The sequence below is a fragment of the Miniopterus natalensis genome, chromosome 9 (assembly GCF_054644295.1).
Source record: "Miniopterus natalensis isolate mMinNat1 chromosome 9, mMinNat1.hap1, whole genome shotgun sequence".
Taxonomy (NCBI): Eukaryota; Metazoa; Chordata; class Mammalia; order Chiroptera; family Miniopteridae; genus Miniopterus; species Miniopterus natalensis.
This window is the reverse complement of record NC_142089.1, coordinates 22,692,102-22,707,238: the sequence shown is the minus strand read 5'-3', so window position 1 is coordinate 22,707,238 and position 15,137 is coordinate 22,692,102. Positions and strand designations below refer to the sequence as shown.

General features: G+C 45.5%; 1 protein-coding gene across 9 annotated transcripts in view; it reads right to left on the bottom strand.

The window, feature by feature from the left end:
• Positions 1-15,137, bottom strand: part of MACF1 (microtubule actin crosslinking factor 1) — a 302,250-nt gene that overhangs the window by 60,875 nt on the left and 226,238 nt on the right. The window contains exon 1 of one of the 9 annotated variants that reach the window (XM_087820330.1): positions 324-4,712. The exons of the other annotated variants lie outside the window; for them this stretch is intronic. Within the exon in view, the coding sequence (XP_087676456.1) occupies positions 324-3,860 (3,537 nt within the window). The 5' untranslated portion in view covers positions 3,861-4,712. Of the gene's footprint in view, positions 1-323; positions 4,713-15,137 lie in introns of those variants that run through there. 9 annotated transcript variants of the gene reach the window in all.

Here is a 15,137-nt window from a genome sequence, read left to right as displayed (position 1 = left end):
TTAGTGTAACTTCAAAAGCAGAATCACCCATTCCTGCTAATAATCTTTCCCCAAATGTAAACCAACAACTGTGCACATCCCAGTCTTCCTTAAGCTTTTGTTATCTCTGAAATAAGAAAATGGAATATGAATTATAAAGTTTTGCCAGATGAAAGACATATTTCCCCCTATAAACTCAATAAAAAGACCAGAGAAGCCCAGGAGCCCCAAAGAGAACCAAAGAAAGGACTATCTGTGCCCTTTCTAATCGAGACCAAGTCAGAAAACTTGCAAATCTCACTTTACTCTCTAGACTCTTTCCTAACAAAACGAGCAACAATTACCTCATTTGAATTTAATCCATCAGTTGCAGCCAGAGGCACTTTCCCATGGAGCACTGCGGCAGGTACCTCTTTTATTCCAAATGCTGGAGAATCATGGTCCTCCTCGATCCACATTCCAGTGGAGGAAGACTCCTCTAGAACAGGAGTTCCTTCTTCTGAGACAGGCACTGAATCAGTATGGACATTCTCTCTCAGGAAGGGCACACGATCAGGGAACACTTCCTCCACAGCAGGCACTGCAGCAGCTAGAGTGGGGGGCTCTTTGGGGGTGGGCACTCTTTCAGCTGTGGTGGCAGGTTCCTCTGAGGTGGGTACTGCAGCAGCTGGGGTTGCAGGCTCCTTTGAGGTGGGCACTGCAGCAGCTGGGGCTGCAGGCTCCTGTGGGGTGGGCACTGCAGCAGCTGGGGCTACAGGCTCCTGTGGGGGGGGCACTGCAGCAGCTGGGGCTGCAGGCTCCTCTGAGGTGGGGGCTGCAGCAGCTGGGGCTGCAGGCTCCTCTGAGGTGGGGGCTGCAGGCTCCTGTGGGGTGGGCACTGCAGCAGCTGGGGTTGCAGGCTCCTCTGAGGTGGGGGCTGCAGGCTCCTGTGGGGTGGGCACTGCAGCAGCTGGGGTTGCAGGCTCCTCTGAGGTGGGGGCTGCAGGCTCCTGTGGGGTGGGCACTGCAGCAGCTGGGGTTGCAAGCTCCTCTGAGGTGGGGGCTGCAGGCTCCTGTGGGCTGGGCACTGCAGTAGCTGGGGCTGCAGGCTCCTCTGAGGTGGGCACTGCAGCAGCTGGAGCTGTGCACTCCTCTGGGGTGTGCACTCTAACAGTTGGAGTATCAGGCTCCTCTGGAGCAGGCACTGCAGCAGCTGGGGTGACAGAGACCTCTGGGATGTCCTCTCCTGTGGAGGGCACTGCATCAGCTGGAGCAGTCTCCTCAGAAGCAGGCACTGCTATAGCTGGGACATCCTTCTCTATGGTGACCACTGAAACAACTGGCATGTCCTCCTCTGGAAAGGGCACTGTGACAGCAGCTACAGCAGTTCCTGCTGGGGGGGGCACTGCAGCATCTAGGGCATCATCCACAGTGGGCACTGGAGCAGTAGAGGCAGGTTTCTCTGGGATGGGTATCCATTCTTCCAAAATTGGTTCAGTATTACTAGCCTTGGTAACTTGTTCCCCCAGAAAGATATTTAGCAATGACTCTGAACCTCTCATTTCTGTCTCCCCTCCATTCAGTGATGCCACATTCAGCTTGGGCTTTATGTTGTTCACAGTTCCCTCTCCATCACTGCTATGTCTCTGTCCTCCATCCAGCAGGTGTAGACTCTGAGTCTCTGACTCTGGGGACTTTCTCTGGAGACCCTGGAAGACTTGCTCTGGGAAGTCCCTATAAAAATGTGCTGGGGCTCTGTCCTCCAAACACTGGACTTCATAGCCCAGCTCTTGTGCCTCACCATAAACTTTCTCCATGGATAATTCACAAGGGTCCACAGTTCCCAAGGAAGTCAGACTGTTTTCTTCATTAATAGCTCCTTTCTCACTTTCCAAATGAATTTCATCTGTTAGTAAATGTGAACAATACGATAACACCTCTACTTCAGATCCTGAGGTAATATCTGTTAGTTCATAGCTAAAAGCAGAACTGAGGGGGACCCTCTCAGCACACTCAACATTCCCCTCAATTTGACTGCAGTCTACCTGGAACAAAATGCCATTTTCTTTGGCCAGCTCAGCTTCAAAGGTTGATAAGTTTTCTTTATGAGAAGCCCTGCAATCAGAGTTGGGCAATCCTCCTGGGTTCAGCTTTCCCAGTGATTCGAGATCAGCAGGGAACTTAAATTCCCCTGCAGTCTTGGGGCTAAAAGGCACTTTTTCACACTCCTCACTAACAGTGGGAGTGTCCCTTATGATATCAGAGTGGGCAGTAAGTTCTGTAGCATTAGGCACCTGAGAAGAATCCAGGGCATTAAAATATTCATAATCCAATCCAGTATCATCAGCTTTCACCCTTACATTTAAAATGTCTACATGTTCCTTTTCTAAGGCAGCCCCTGGAAAATGACTAATTACAAGTGAATTTTCTGTCTCCTGGGATGGGGCCAGCCCTTCAGAGGCAACTTGGTTCTCCAGCTCAACCAGGGGAGTTACTCCGTCACATAAACATTCTCTTTCAAGTTCAAGAAACATCTGCACTGAGTCTGTGTCAGAGAGCTGCTCTGAATCGACAAGACAGACAGTGTATTCTAAATTGGAAACAAGGCCCTCTAGCTCCTGGGCACTTCTGTGTTTCAGCTCACCTATAGCACTCTCACCTGTGAGAACAGAAGCCAACTGCTTCTCAGCTGGCTGTAGGTCATCAGAGCAACAAATCTGACCAAGAGCTAGGTGATCAAAAGTCTCCAAGACAGCAGCTGAGCAATCGGCTCTATGCTCCACCCCTGCTACAGTGTTTGCTTGTTCTCTTTCTTCAGAAATATCTGCCAGGCTGTTCTTTTTCTCATCTGCCATTAGAAAAGTCTTTCCTCTTTCTGACAGTTTCTCTTCCTCCCACTCCTCCTCAGCCTCCATCATAATCCATCGCTCATCTTCCTCAAACTTTAGTTCAGACTCCGTTTTCTCTCTCAGGCTGGGGGTTATGAGAACACGCAATTCTGGATCCAACAGCTCTTCACTCAGGCAAGGGGAGAGAGGTGGCATTTCCACAGTGCATGCTGTGTCCCCAAGGGGGTGCTGCTTCTCGCTGAAGCCTCCTTTAGCCAAACTTTTCATGGCTCTGGGCCAGGTTGCACTTGAGAATCTGTGTTCCTGCATTACATCTGTGTTACCACTTGCTGCTGCAGCTTCTGATTCCAGAGGCTGGAATTCATGGGGAGAGCTCTCACTGTGCTGCTGAAATCTGAAGTCTTGACAGTCTCCACTTAAGTTTTTCACATCCTGCACTTCTGCAATACCTATGGATTTGGACACATGTTCCAAAGTTACTGACTCTGACTGAGGTTCCCTGTTGTCCAAATGACCAGAACTTTCTGTTAATGCAGAACTGGATTCCTTCTTTTCTTGCAAGGAAGGATTTGAAGCACCAGCTTCTGAAACTTCACTGAGAGAAGCTTCCATCCTTTCTGCAAATTCTGGGAAATTGGGTGGCATGAAGGACTTCCATGATCTCCTGTTAATGTTGTCTTTGCGTTCTGCATTTGGTCGCCTTCTGGGTGGCACAGGTGCCAACTTCTGCACATCACTGCTTAGCTTCAGGGCATCAAATATTATTCTCTCATCCAGCTTTTTGCCTTCTGGTGCTCTAGACTCAAAAACATTAGACGCTGCTCCTAAAGTACCATTGCTGGACATAGTACTTCCTTCCATCTTTTCCATGGTGCTTTTTGAAGTTTGGTTAAGCTTGGACCCCTGGTCAATTTGTTCATTTATCCTCATTGTATCATATATAGACCGCTGTGGAACATAGCAATCCTCTATATAGCCATCCTCTTCCTCTCCTTTCCCCAGGCAGGTGGGGTTCTGCCTTAAACAGTCTGGCCTGCTGAGTGGCTTACCCATACTTTTTTAATCAAAATGAACCATCAACCTTTTAAAAGTTTTCCATGAGTTCCCCCAAAGTGCATTCTGCAAAAGTTAAAAATCACTTTACATGTTCATAATCCCAAACCACCAACTGGATTTGCCCTCCAGAAAGTCCTGGAAGTCCCACTTTGAAACCATTCTGGGAGAAGCTCTAAGAGGAACAGCTTTTTCCTCACGGGCCAACAGCCTCATAGTTGCTGATAACTGTATAACTTAATCAACAAACAAAATAATTCCTTGTATGGCTTGTTTCTGTCTTTTTAAAGAGCACCGCTCTTTCTAATTTAGTCAATTTAAAAAAATTTGATATTGACAAGTCTTATTCAATACCTAGTTCCACTCACTTCTCATCCAAGCAGAGTGGGAAGCAGGGGATTTATACCGACTGTGTCCTTTAACAATGGCACAGCCCCTCTAGTCTTCACGTATGGCCCAAGCTCCTAAGAATTCCTCTCATTTTATCCTCAGTTCCACCCCTGGAGAGTCCAGCTGGTCTGAATTAGCCATTCGTCCTCCCTAGTTCGGGTGTTTGCGTTTGAACTGGGCTGGTCGGCGGATATTCCTGCAACTTTAAACACAGGAAGTCCTTCATTCGGGGCCAGTTTGGGGCTTCCTGTCTCCAAAACATCATGGCATTGTTGTGGCTCCCAGAACAGCCCTGCGCTGCGGCCGCAAAACAAGGCGAGTGGAGCGCAGCGCCGGGCCTCCGAGGCGGGCAGGCTGCGGCACCCGCCCAGGCTCTCTCGGAAGAGCTCGCTCAGCGCGGCCCACTCCCCCGCGCCATGCCGCGCGTCCCGACGGCGGGGTCGCCTCACCGCAGGCTGGCAGGTGGCTCCGGGCCGCGCCGGCCTCCGGTCCCGCGCTCAGGAAGTTAGTTTGTCCCTCCGGCAGCCGGTCCCGCGTGCTGTGGGTGCCGCCTCCCCCGCCGCCGCCGGTCCCCTTCCCAGAGCCGCCGCGCCGTGGGCTGCATGTCAAGCAGCCGCCTCTGTTCGCCGCCGCCGGCCCCGCCGTCCTCCCCGCCCGCAGCTGTCACGGTCCCGGCATGCAAACTTCTGGCTGGGAACAAAAGGCTCCGCTCGGGCCGGGCGGGGGCGAGCCCTCCTCCCTCGCGCCGCTCGCCGCCGCTCGCTGGAAGTGCTGGGCTGGCGGGCCGTTCTCCTCCCCCTTCCCGCGCCGCCGCGCCGCGCCGCGCCGCCCCGCCCGGGCAGCCCCCCTGGAAGCCCGGGAGCGCAAGGCGGAGAGCCCAGGGGAGGAGAACGGAGGCGGAGCCGCGGCGGGGGCAGGGAAAAGAAGCGACCCGAGCCGAGAGGGAGGGGCGGAGGAGAGGATTGGAAGCCGAGGAACCGAAGGAGGGGCTTTTCCGCGGTTCTGGGCGAGGGAGCCCGAGCGCCAGCCTCTCGGCTCAGCAAGCCCAGCCCACGCCCCCCGCGCCCCGCGCCCCAAGGCGGGAGGAAAAGCCCGGCCCCCAAGAGGGAGAGAGGAGGGGACCGCACCACGCGCGAGTCACCGCCGTACCGCGCAAATCCCCTGACAAAGGAAAGCCCCGCCCTCTTTCCCCAGGCCCGGCCTCCCCCCACCCCTCTGTGGCCCCGCTGCGGCCCACCCCGCCCCGGCTCGGGGCCCAGCCCAAGGGCGAGCGAACCCAGAGGGGCACCCCCGCCTCCCCCAGCCAGCCGGCTTTGGCAAGGGCCACTAGGGGCCCCATCTGCCGGCAGGGCCGCGCCGGGTGCCTTGCTACCGGCTACAGCTCTGCCACCAAAGGCTGTCCTAGTCCCTCCAATGTCACCTTTAGCGCGCCCCCGCCAGGCCCAAGAACACTCCGGCCTTGAACCCAGCACTTTCGGGGTGTTCAAAGGAATTTGGTCAAGCTCAGAGACCAAGTTATTGGATAAATTCTAGGCACCTTCTCTCTCCCCCTTCTTACATCAGGTCTTGGTCCCTTTTCCCATCAGATTTCTCTGCCCATGGATCTGAGTGGTGTCAATGACTGGGGAATGGGGATTGAGGGAAGGGGGCAGTGAAGATGCCAGTAGCAGTGCTGCATGCCAAACACCTGGGCTCCTTTATTGCTGCAAACACCCAAGGAAACCTGAGTCTCCTTGGGGCCAGCTGAAAAGCATGGGTCTGTATTTCAAGTTTCAAGATGTAAAATGCTATAGAAAGGTGGCCCACTATCCCGTCCACAGCTTTTTGGCTTTTAGAAAACCTACCTAAGTCACCTGGTGACTATTAAAGAAAATACAGTGGGAAACCCAGGAAGCTGTCCACCAGAGGCAGCTACATTTCTGAAGGGGAATGGTTCATTTGTGATGGTTCATTTCCTGAAGGGGGAAAAAAAATCTATTAAAATTTCTGAATTTCTGTTGGACCATGTGGTCTATAGTCAAACATGAAAAAGATATTTCTATCCTTTAGGCAAACAGTAAGTGAAGCCAATAGTTGGTGTATGAAGATCTGGCAGTGAAACCCTGAGCTGAGCCTAACTTACTTAGGGAGCCAGAGAGGTCTGGCAAAAATGAGGTTTGGACTGAAACTTGTGCTCAGAATTAAACAACTAAAAGACTTTTCAATGGCAAACTGTTTTTACATTTTACTTCACACTTTGAAAGAAGCTGCTGATCAGTTCAGCCCACTAGAATTGGAAAGACTCTCTCCCCATCTGTAAACTGAAAGAGGGAGGTACAGACTAGAATACGTCTTGACTGCCCTTCTAACTTTAATATTCTTTAATTCTAAAACTTTTAAAGGAGTTGCCCTGGAATCCTGAGTCCTCCTGGTCCTATACTGCAAGACACTAGAAACCCTGTCTTCTGAGGAACAAATAGCAGAAAGAACCAAAAATGCTTGACCTAGAGAAAGTTCCAGGCAATATGATCAAGAAGTATCTAAAGGACTGAGGAGGAGAAAAGGGGAGGAAGGAAGCGTGTTCTGGATGTCTCCTTAAGCTGAAACATGAAGATCCAAGGGCAGATTTCAAACAACAAAGAGCTTTCTCACAGCTATTCGAAGAATAGGGTGTCCCTTAAAGTGATAGTTCCTCACTTGAGATGTTTGAGCATAAATTCAAGCAATCAAGAAATTCAAGCAATCACTTGGCAGAGATTTGGGGAAACAGATTTAAAAATCCTCTATCAGTTTGTTTAAGGTCCCTTTTAACTCTGACACACTGTTGATAGGGCTTGATCAACTTACAGATCTGATACTTAGCATTTCAGGGAATCCAGTTTTAATTTTCTTTTAATTATTCAGTACAACTGGAAAAACCTAGGGAAGGTGAGATCAATTTCACTAGTAAATCTCTCTGGCCAAATACATTCTCTTAAGTGTTCAGATATCATAACACTGTTAGTGTGCCAGGGCCCCTCTGGTTGGAAGAATCTGAGGAATTCTGGCTCTGGACTATTCTATAATAAAGAATGATCTTGATGTGGAATCACATACTTCCCGATCAGAAATTCCTGTTTCCTCACGTGTCAGGTGCCAATCAATTCAGTCTTTTCCCTCCCCACATCTATCTACCCTATTCTCTCACCACTCTCACCAATGCTCCAGATTATAATACAAATAAGTGGAGTGTTTTAGCAACTATAAAGTTTGGATTCAAACTATTTTTCAACTGAAGTCACACTCTCTCTGACTAAGTGTTAGGGCAATATTACAGAAAAACCTCCCAAAAGTGCAAACACAATCTTATAGAAAGGATTACATAAAGTTGCCCAGTCCCCCACACATCCCCCCAAAAGAAGCCAAAGATTGTTTTGCTCCTTCTTTATCATCAATATGTGTTTAGAAAGAAACTAAGAGAGGAAGCACAATGTCTCTTTCCTCTATGTCTTACTTTTTATCTGTTCGTGAGTTTCTCCTTAGTTTTGGTATGTGGAACTCTGCCAACAGCCATCACAGTGACTGAAATAAATACCTGATACAGCTTTCAGCCTCTTGTTGCCCTGATAGCTCCAACAAAAAAAGCATCTGTTCATTTCACATGCTGTGTGTAAACTTTTTAAAAGAGAACTACAGGGAGCTCCAAAGAACCACTCTGAATGCTTCCCCCACTCCTGCAACCACAAATATATGTGCTGAAGCCAAATTTCAAATTAGTTTTCAGTTAGCTGATTACAGAGTTCAAAGAATTATCTACTCATTTAGAAATTCCTAAGAATAGAATTTGGTGTCCAATTTTCCTTCAGTGAACTTAGAAGAAAGAACAATTGGGGCCCTTCCTGCTGTCTTCCTAATTAAATACAGCCTGGTATAATCTCTTCACACCCTTTCCAAGTTTTGGACCTGGCATTTTGCCTTTGTCTGCTCCAGACTTAAACCACTAGACCCTTAGGATAATCTGGAGACCCCTGATGCACATCCTCAGATTTTATAATGCCTTTTCATCCACCCCACCTCTCCTAGAGGTTAGTGCTGACTAGAGGAAGATACAGAAGACTGGTTGGATCCTGCCCATTTAAAATCTACAAAATGCCTTTCATTTTAGGATCTCTAGACTTTACAAGCATTTATTTAGTGGCAAGTGGAAACTCCACAGTATTAGTCTGGACCTGTTGGGCATCAGTCATTATCATCTTTTGGTGCTTTTATTATATAAAGATGGCTACTGAGTGGCTCATTAAGCAATATAGCAAGATGTGAAGTTTGTTTTAAATGGGATACTATGGATTTTTATGCTCTTTGAGCTTTTGTGCATTCCTGAACTCATGAAAAAACTTTCCACACACTGCAGGAATTCTCATGACCCCTTAAAAGCCCTTTCCTGCTTGTAGACTTTCCAAAGTACAGTGTATTAATCCCTCTTTTAGCTACTCACGAAGACAGTGGTGATAACAAAAGCATGGGGCTTTGCAAGTTAGAAAAGACTTGACAACAGAGTGGGAGGGACAGAGGCAGGGGGAACCAGGGAAGGTTTTATGGAAGAAATCAAGTTTACTCATTAGGACTTGTATACATATAAAGAGATGGTAAAGACAAGGATTTCTAAGTGAAGGGTTAGAGGCAGGAAACCTAAAAAGGCATGGGCCCTGAAGAAGCAAATCTGAAGTCAGTGTGGGTTAAATACAGGGCGTCTGAAAAGGAAAAATGAAAGGTCAGAATGGTAAGTAGCTCAAGGCCAGTTCACCAGGGCCCTTGAATGCCAAGCCAGGGAATTTATGCTTCATTCAGAAAACTATTAGTACATCAAGATTTACTTATTTTAACTTATCAGGGGTCACGTGAATTACTGAGTGGTATACAGAAAGTTTGCTAAGAATTTGGGACTGGGTGCTCATTCAACTGCCATTTAATGTGTATTCTCATTTAAAAAAATCCAAATCCTTAATTTATAAATGAAACTTGGGGTAGTAAGCTTACTTGTCCAAAGTAACACCACTATTAAATTCCTGGACTCTTAAGGTTGAGCCTAGGTCTTCAGATGCTGTACTGGTGTCAATATGTATAGAATAGATTGTAGATGGGAAGACTGAAGGTGAAGCAATGTTAGGAGGATTATACAGCTTAGGCAAGAGTTAACAAAAGCCTGAACTTATGAAAACTGGGTGGGGGTGGGGGGGATGCTGTGAAAGAAACTACAGAGGCAGAATATTTGAACTTCACAACTGACCAGATAGAAGGTAGAGTTTAGGGGAGAAAATAAATTTAAAATAATGTTGTAGCACTACTCTTGGATTCCTGAGTGCATAGTAATACTTATAAAACAGCAGCAGGGAGGAAGACAATATTTAAAGAACATTCAATTTAGAGCATACTGAGTGTGAAGTACTCAAAGCTACCCGTGTGGATGGAGGTGTTCAGAAAGGCCCCTCACACAAAATACTGAAGTTCAGGGTAGAGATACAGATTTGGAATACTTCTCCAATAGAACAGTGAAGGAGTCGGACATCCCAGGGGTTTCATGTGGGGAGAGAAGACAAGGCAGATGACAGAATTTCAGGAAGCATTTGCTTGGGAGGTAGGAAGACAAGCCAAAAAAGAAAGCAGAAGAGCAGCCAGAGAAGAGAATGGAGAGAGTACAACGTAAGGAAAGTAAATAGACAGGAGGGCTTTAAGAAATGCTGCATAATAGATGAGCACAATGAGTTAGACAAGGCTACTAGACTTGGCAACTAGTAAGTAAGTGAATACTTCTAAGAGAACAGTTTCAGCATAGTGATGGGGATGGAATTAGATTTTAGGGGGTAAATATAAGCAGTGGTGAGAAAGTAAGTATTGGTCCTCCCTTCTTGTTGCTCTGTTCTTTTGGCTTCCAAGACACTGTACTATCCTGGTGTCACCTTTCTAGTCAGTCTTTCTTAGTCTCTTTGTGCTCCTCCTCCTGTCCTCTTTTTTTTTTTTAAATATGTCCTTATTGATTTCAGAGAGGAAGGGAGAGGAAGGAGAGAGAGAGAGAGACAGACAGACAGACAGACACTGATTGGCTCCCTCCCGCATGTCCCCAGGGATTAAGCCTGCAACCTGCAACCTGGGCTTGCACCCTGACCGGGAATTGAACCACGATCTCTTGGATCATAGGTTGATGCTCAACTGCTGAGCCACGCCAGCTGGGCTCTTCCTGTCCTCTTAAGGCAAATAATTTCACAAGGTGAATCCTTGATTCTTTTCTTTTCAATCATTCAACAAACACTTATTGGGGTCTACTATGCGCCCTAAACTATGCCAGGCACTGAGGGAGAGCGATGAGCAAGATGGGGTCAGTAGCCTACATTCTAGTAGGGGAGACAGACATTCATTTTAATTCAGTTGTGATAAGTATCTAAAAACAAAACAAACTGTGCTAAGAGAGCATGGGTTAAGGGGTGCGATGTGGCCTGGTGGTTCAGGGAAGGCTCTCTGGAGAAAGTGACCATGTGGGCTTTCACTTGGGACTGAGAGCAGTCTTTCCAGTAATAAGGTTGCATGACTTCACAACTTTCACAAGTTAATAACTTCACAAGTTTGCTTGGCTATTTCTATGAAACATGTTCCTGGGTTGAATCTCCAAGGACTCTCTCCAGTATTAGAAAAGGAGGTAGAATAAACAACACAGAAGAAAGAGATTTCTGAAAACTCTTTCATTTTGGTACTAAAGCAATTCTTAACATTGATCACAAACAAACAATTTAGGTTTGAGTTTAAAGAATTAGGCCAAAATCAGAGCTCTTCCTTTGGGAGTAAGTTGCAAGATGAGATATTAAATGGTTCATTTGAATGGATACAATAAATTCAAGCTGGAGAAGACCTAAGATAAGTTCAATTTCTTTCCATTCTTATCATCTTCTTCCCCTGACTCATATATACACACGACCAAACGTTAGAAACACATATTTGCTGAAAATATGAAGAATTAAAACTATTCTGTAAAACATCTTGATGTGGTATATGCGTTTGGCAGAGAGATGAATTATATCTGTTTTTAAGCTGCTTTCCTCTGAAATCAGACTGACATTTTTTCCTTAACATTTCAATGTTTTAATTAATGACTGATTAATATTAAGAGGTATCTCTCCTGAAGATGCTGACTTGGTAGTTGCCACTGTATGGCAACAGAGGAAGAGAACATGGTCCTTGTTAAAAGCTAATTAGGCCAAGAAACCGGAGATCATTAAAGCTGATGTGATGGGTAACTGTGACGAGGGAAGCCACTGAGCTGGTACTGGCTTCTGGTTAATTCTGGTTAATGATGTGAAAATAACATTGATTTGTACAGTATGTTAGCCAAGGTCAAAATGGCCTTGGAAAAACTTGCTGGCTGTGGGGTTCTGATATGAGTGAATAAATGAACAAATTAATGAATAAATGAGTAAACATGTATATGTATGTATATGCACATAAAGTATATTTAAAGCTGTTATAGAGTCATGACCTAAATCCACCTATATGTATTGCTACTCTAGGGTTAAAACCAAGCTGTACATTTGCTCCCCATAAAAACTGCTCAGGGAGGCTGCTTCCCCACCCCACTTGCTTCATTGCCATCATCAAACTAATTTTACTTTATCCTTATTTCCAGTTTTCCAAGAAGAAAAGAATGAATCTATTCTTCAGCTGGGCCTTAGCTTAGATCAAGTCTTCTGGAGAATGGTCATCCCTAGGTACAAAGGGCATAACTTTCCTTATTTTTCAGTATAAAATTATTTCTAACATTCTAACTTGTAGGTCTGGATAAACTTTTTTTTTAATAAAAGGGTGTTAAATCATTTATTGAACACTCAATATATGCCCAATGGTTTTATCTACATCACTTCATTAAATTCTTATAAAACCCCAAAAGTTATGATTTACCACTGTTCATATTTTATAGTTGAAGTAACTATACAGAGGTTAAGCAATTTCCCCCAAGGTCACTCAGGTAGTAAATGATAGAGCCAACATTCAAAGTTGGATATTTCTGACTCAAACTCATATTTGTTTTTTTTTCAGTACATCAAGCTAACTGAAGTATGAAGATGCTTCTTAACTGTCAACTAGCTGAATAAATGACAATGACTCTAAAGTGATGAGTAACTACAAAGCAGTATTACAGAGTCTGGTTTTCTTCAAGTATATCTGCAATAGCAAATTTCTTTCTTAGGTTTGCTTTGTTCAGGTGAATACTAAAATGAAATTGTGTTCCTTTAACATATGCTAACTAGAAGAGAAGGAAGGGAGCCCAGAAGCAAGATGGAGAGGTGAGGAATCCAGGCAAGGATCAGAATTTCTCAGGAAACTCTTGCAGAGCAGACAGCATTTTGAATCCTCACATGCTTAATGAGAAATAAAGAGCACTCATCCAGTCAGTCAAATACTTACTAATCACCAACTATATGTATACCAACACGCTAACTACTTTGGAGGGCACAAAAATAGATTTATTGAGATGAGAGGTGGGACAATGCATATAATCAGAAAAGGCCAAAATTAAGCAGTATATAATAAAGGCTAAATGAGTTACACATTTTAAGTAATTTAGGAGATCAGGAGTAGTGAGCTGGGGAGATCAAGACGGCTTTGTGGAGATACGGGACTTGAGTTAAGCCTTCAGGTATGAGTAGAAATCACACAGGTAAAATATACAAGGAGTTTTGGGGATAAGTGAATATAGTGGATGGTCTGTATAGGAAATAAAACTGGAAAGATAGTGGAGATAAAAAAATGTAGTTTCCAAACCGTGGCAGGGTGGCACGGTTGGTTGGAGAGTCATTCCATACACCAAAAGGTTGCAGGTTTGATCCTGGTTGGGTCATGTTCAGGAGGCAATTGATCGACGTTTCTCTTTCTCTCTCTCTCCCCCTTCCTCTCTCTCTCTAATCAACAAACATATCCTTGGATAAAAAAATAATAATAAAAAACTTTAAAAAAAATGCAGTTCCCAAGACTGGAGAAGAAAAAGACTGAAGGCCTAGATGTAGACCAGTTCTGAAGGATGCCACCATTTAATTCATTAGATGAGATGTCTCTTGCATTATGGGGGGAAGGATAAGCACTCACAGAAGGAAGGGTAAATACAAACAGGAGCTAAGGGAAAACCCAAGGTTTAGAAGGCTACAGCGTAATTTATGTCTGTTTTTTCTGTGGGAACCATGTGCGTACACGCTAGCTATCCAATCACACTAGCTCTCTGCCTTCTGAACAGAGGATCCTTTGTTCCCAACAGCAAGGCTCAAAAGCCAGAGTCTGATAAAATCACACTGAGATCAGTACTCCCAGCTGGTGTAGGGGCTGATGCCATTCCATAACACACCCTACAGGAAGCAGATCGAGATACACAGCTGACTGATTTCCACAGCAGGGGCCTTGTGGCAGGGTGGGTGGGGACTGGTCAAGCATGGAGAGAATTCTTTAGCCACTGACTCAAATTAGTTCACCAAGATCCTGACTTTATCCAACAGATCTGTGCAAGTCACTTCAGAACCAACACTATTTCTTAACTAATTTTTTTTTTTTTTAAAAAAAAGAGAGGAAAACCACAAAGCTTCCCTAGGCAGTAGAACTATTTCATCAGTTAACTCTTACATGTCATGGAATATGAAGAGAGCAAAATATCAAACCCTCTATCTTTCCAGAGGTGAGGTGGACAAATCTTTGTTGAAAGGGGCTATCCTATGTATTATAGGATGTTTCAACGGCACCGACTAGATGCTAGTAGCAGCCTCCCCAGTCATGATAATTAAAAAATGTCTCTGGACGTTGTCAAATATCCCCCAAGGGGCAAAACTGCTCCCCAGTTGAGAACCACTGGTTAAGCATGAGCTTTGGGTGACAAACAGACCCTTCTACCCCCAGCTCTAACATTTACTTACTATGTGGTTTGAACAAGTTACTTAACATCTTCAAGTCCATTTTCCTATCTGCTGCTGGGATTTCAAATGCCTGATTTATAGGGGGTTGGGAGGTTAGGATTAGAGATCATTCAGACATAGGTCTCTCTTACTGCACTTACCACTACATCACCACCACTGTAATTTTTTGTGTCTGTCTCCCATACTACACTGGTCACAAGAGACTCTCTGAGATGCCAGCACCCATCACAAGTACTGACACAAGTGCTCAGTAAGGATGGACAGAAAGGAATATGAAACTCCTTTATCCTAACCCCCACAAAGGGATCCACAGACCACCACCACATGGCACTCATTCTCTGGGTGGCCAAAATACTGAAAGGTCCACATCTCAAATCACAGCACTGGTAGTAGGAAAATAGCTTGTAAAGGCCTAGGGAATAAGTGTACCCCATTAATCTTCCACAGCTAATACCAGAGACTGGTATTTGAAAAACACTGGGTAGTGGCAGTGCATAGTATTAAGGTGGGGAGGGAGCACATTCTCCCCATAGCTAGGTTTTTCCAACTGGGACAGCTGAGACTTGGGAAGAATCTCTTTGGCAGGAGACAGCCCTTTGGAGCAGTGACCTGACACGACTCCCTGTAGGACTTATTTTATTCCTGATGAAGCAACCAACTCTAACAAAGAAGTACCCTTCAAAGCAACACATCACACTTCCTAGAGGCTCACTGCTTACAGCTCCTGTGCCAGCCAGTTAGCTTCTCTGAAACTCCAGGACTAGGCTAAGGCTGAGACCACTTACCATGCATTTCTAGACACAACAAGAAACTGTCCTGTTCTGCAAGTCTGTGCTAATCTCAACCGTGTGCACTCATTGAATACTCAACAATAAATACCAGTTCTGCATGGGGTAAATTCCAGTTTTTCTGGAAACATAGTTTTCTTCCTTCTTGTACAAAAATCATATGAACCTTAGTTGCAAATGCTATGTACTGACACTAGATG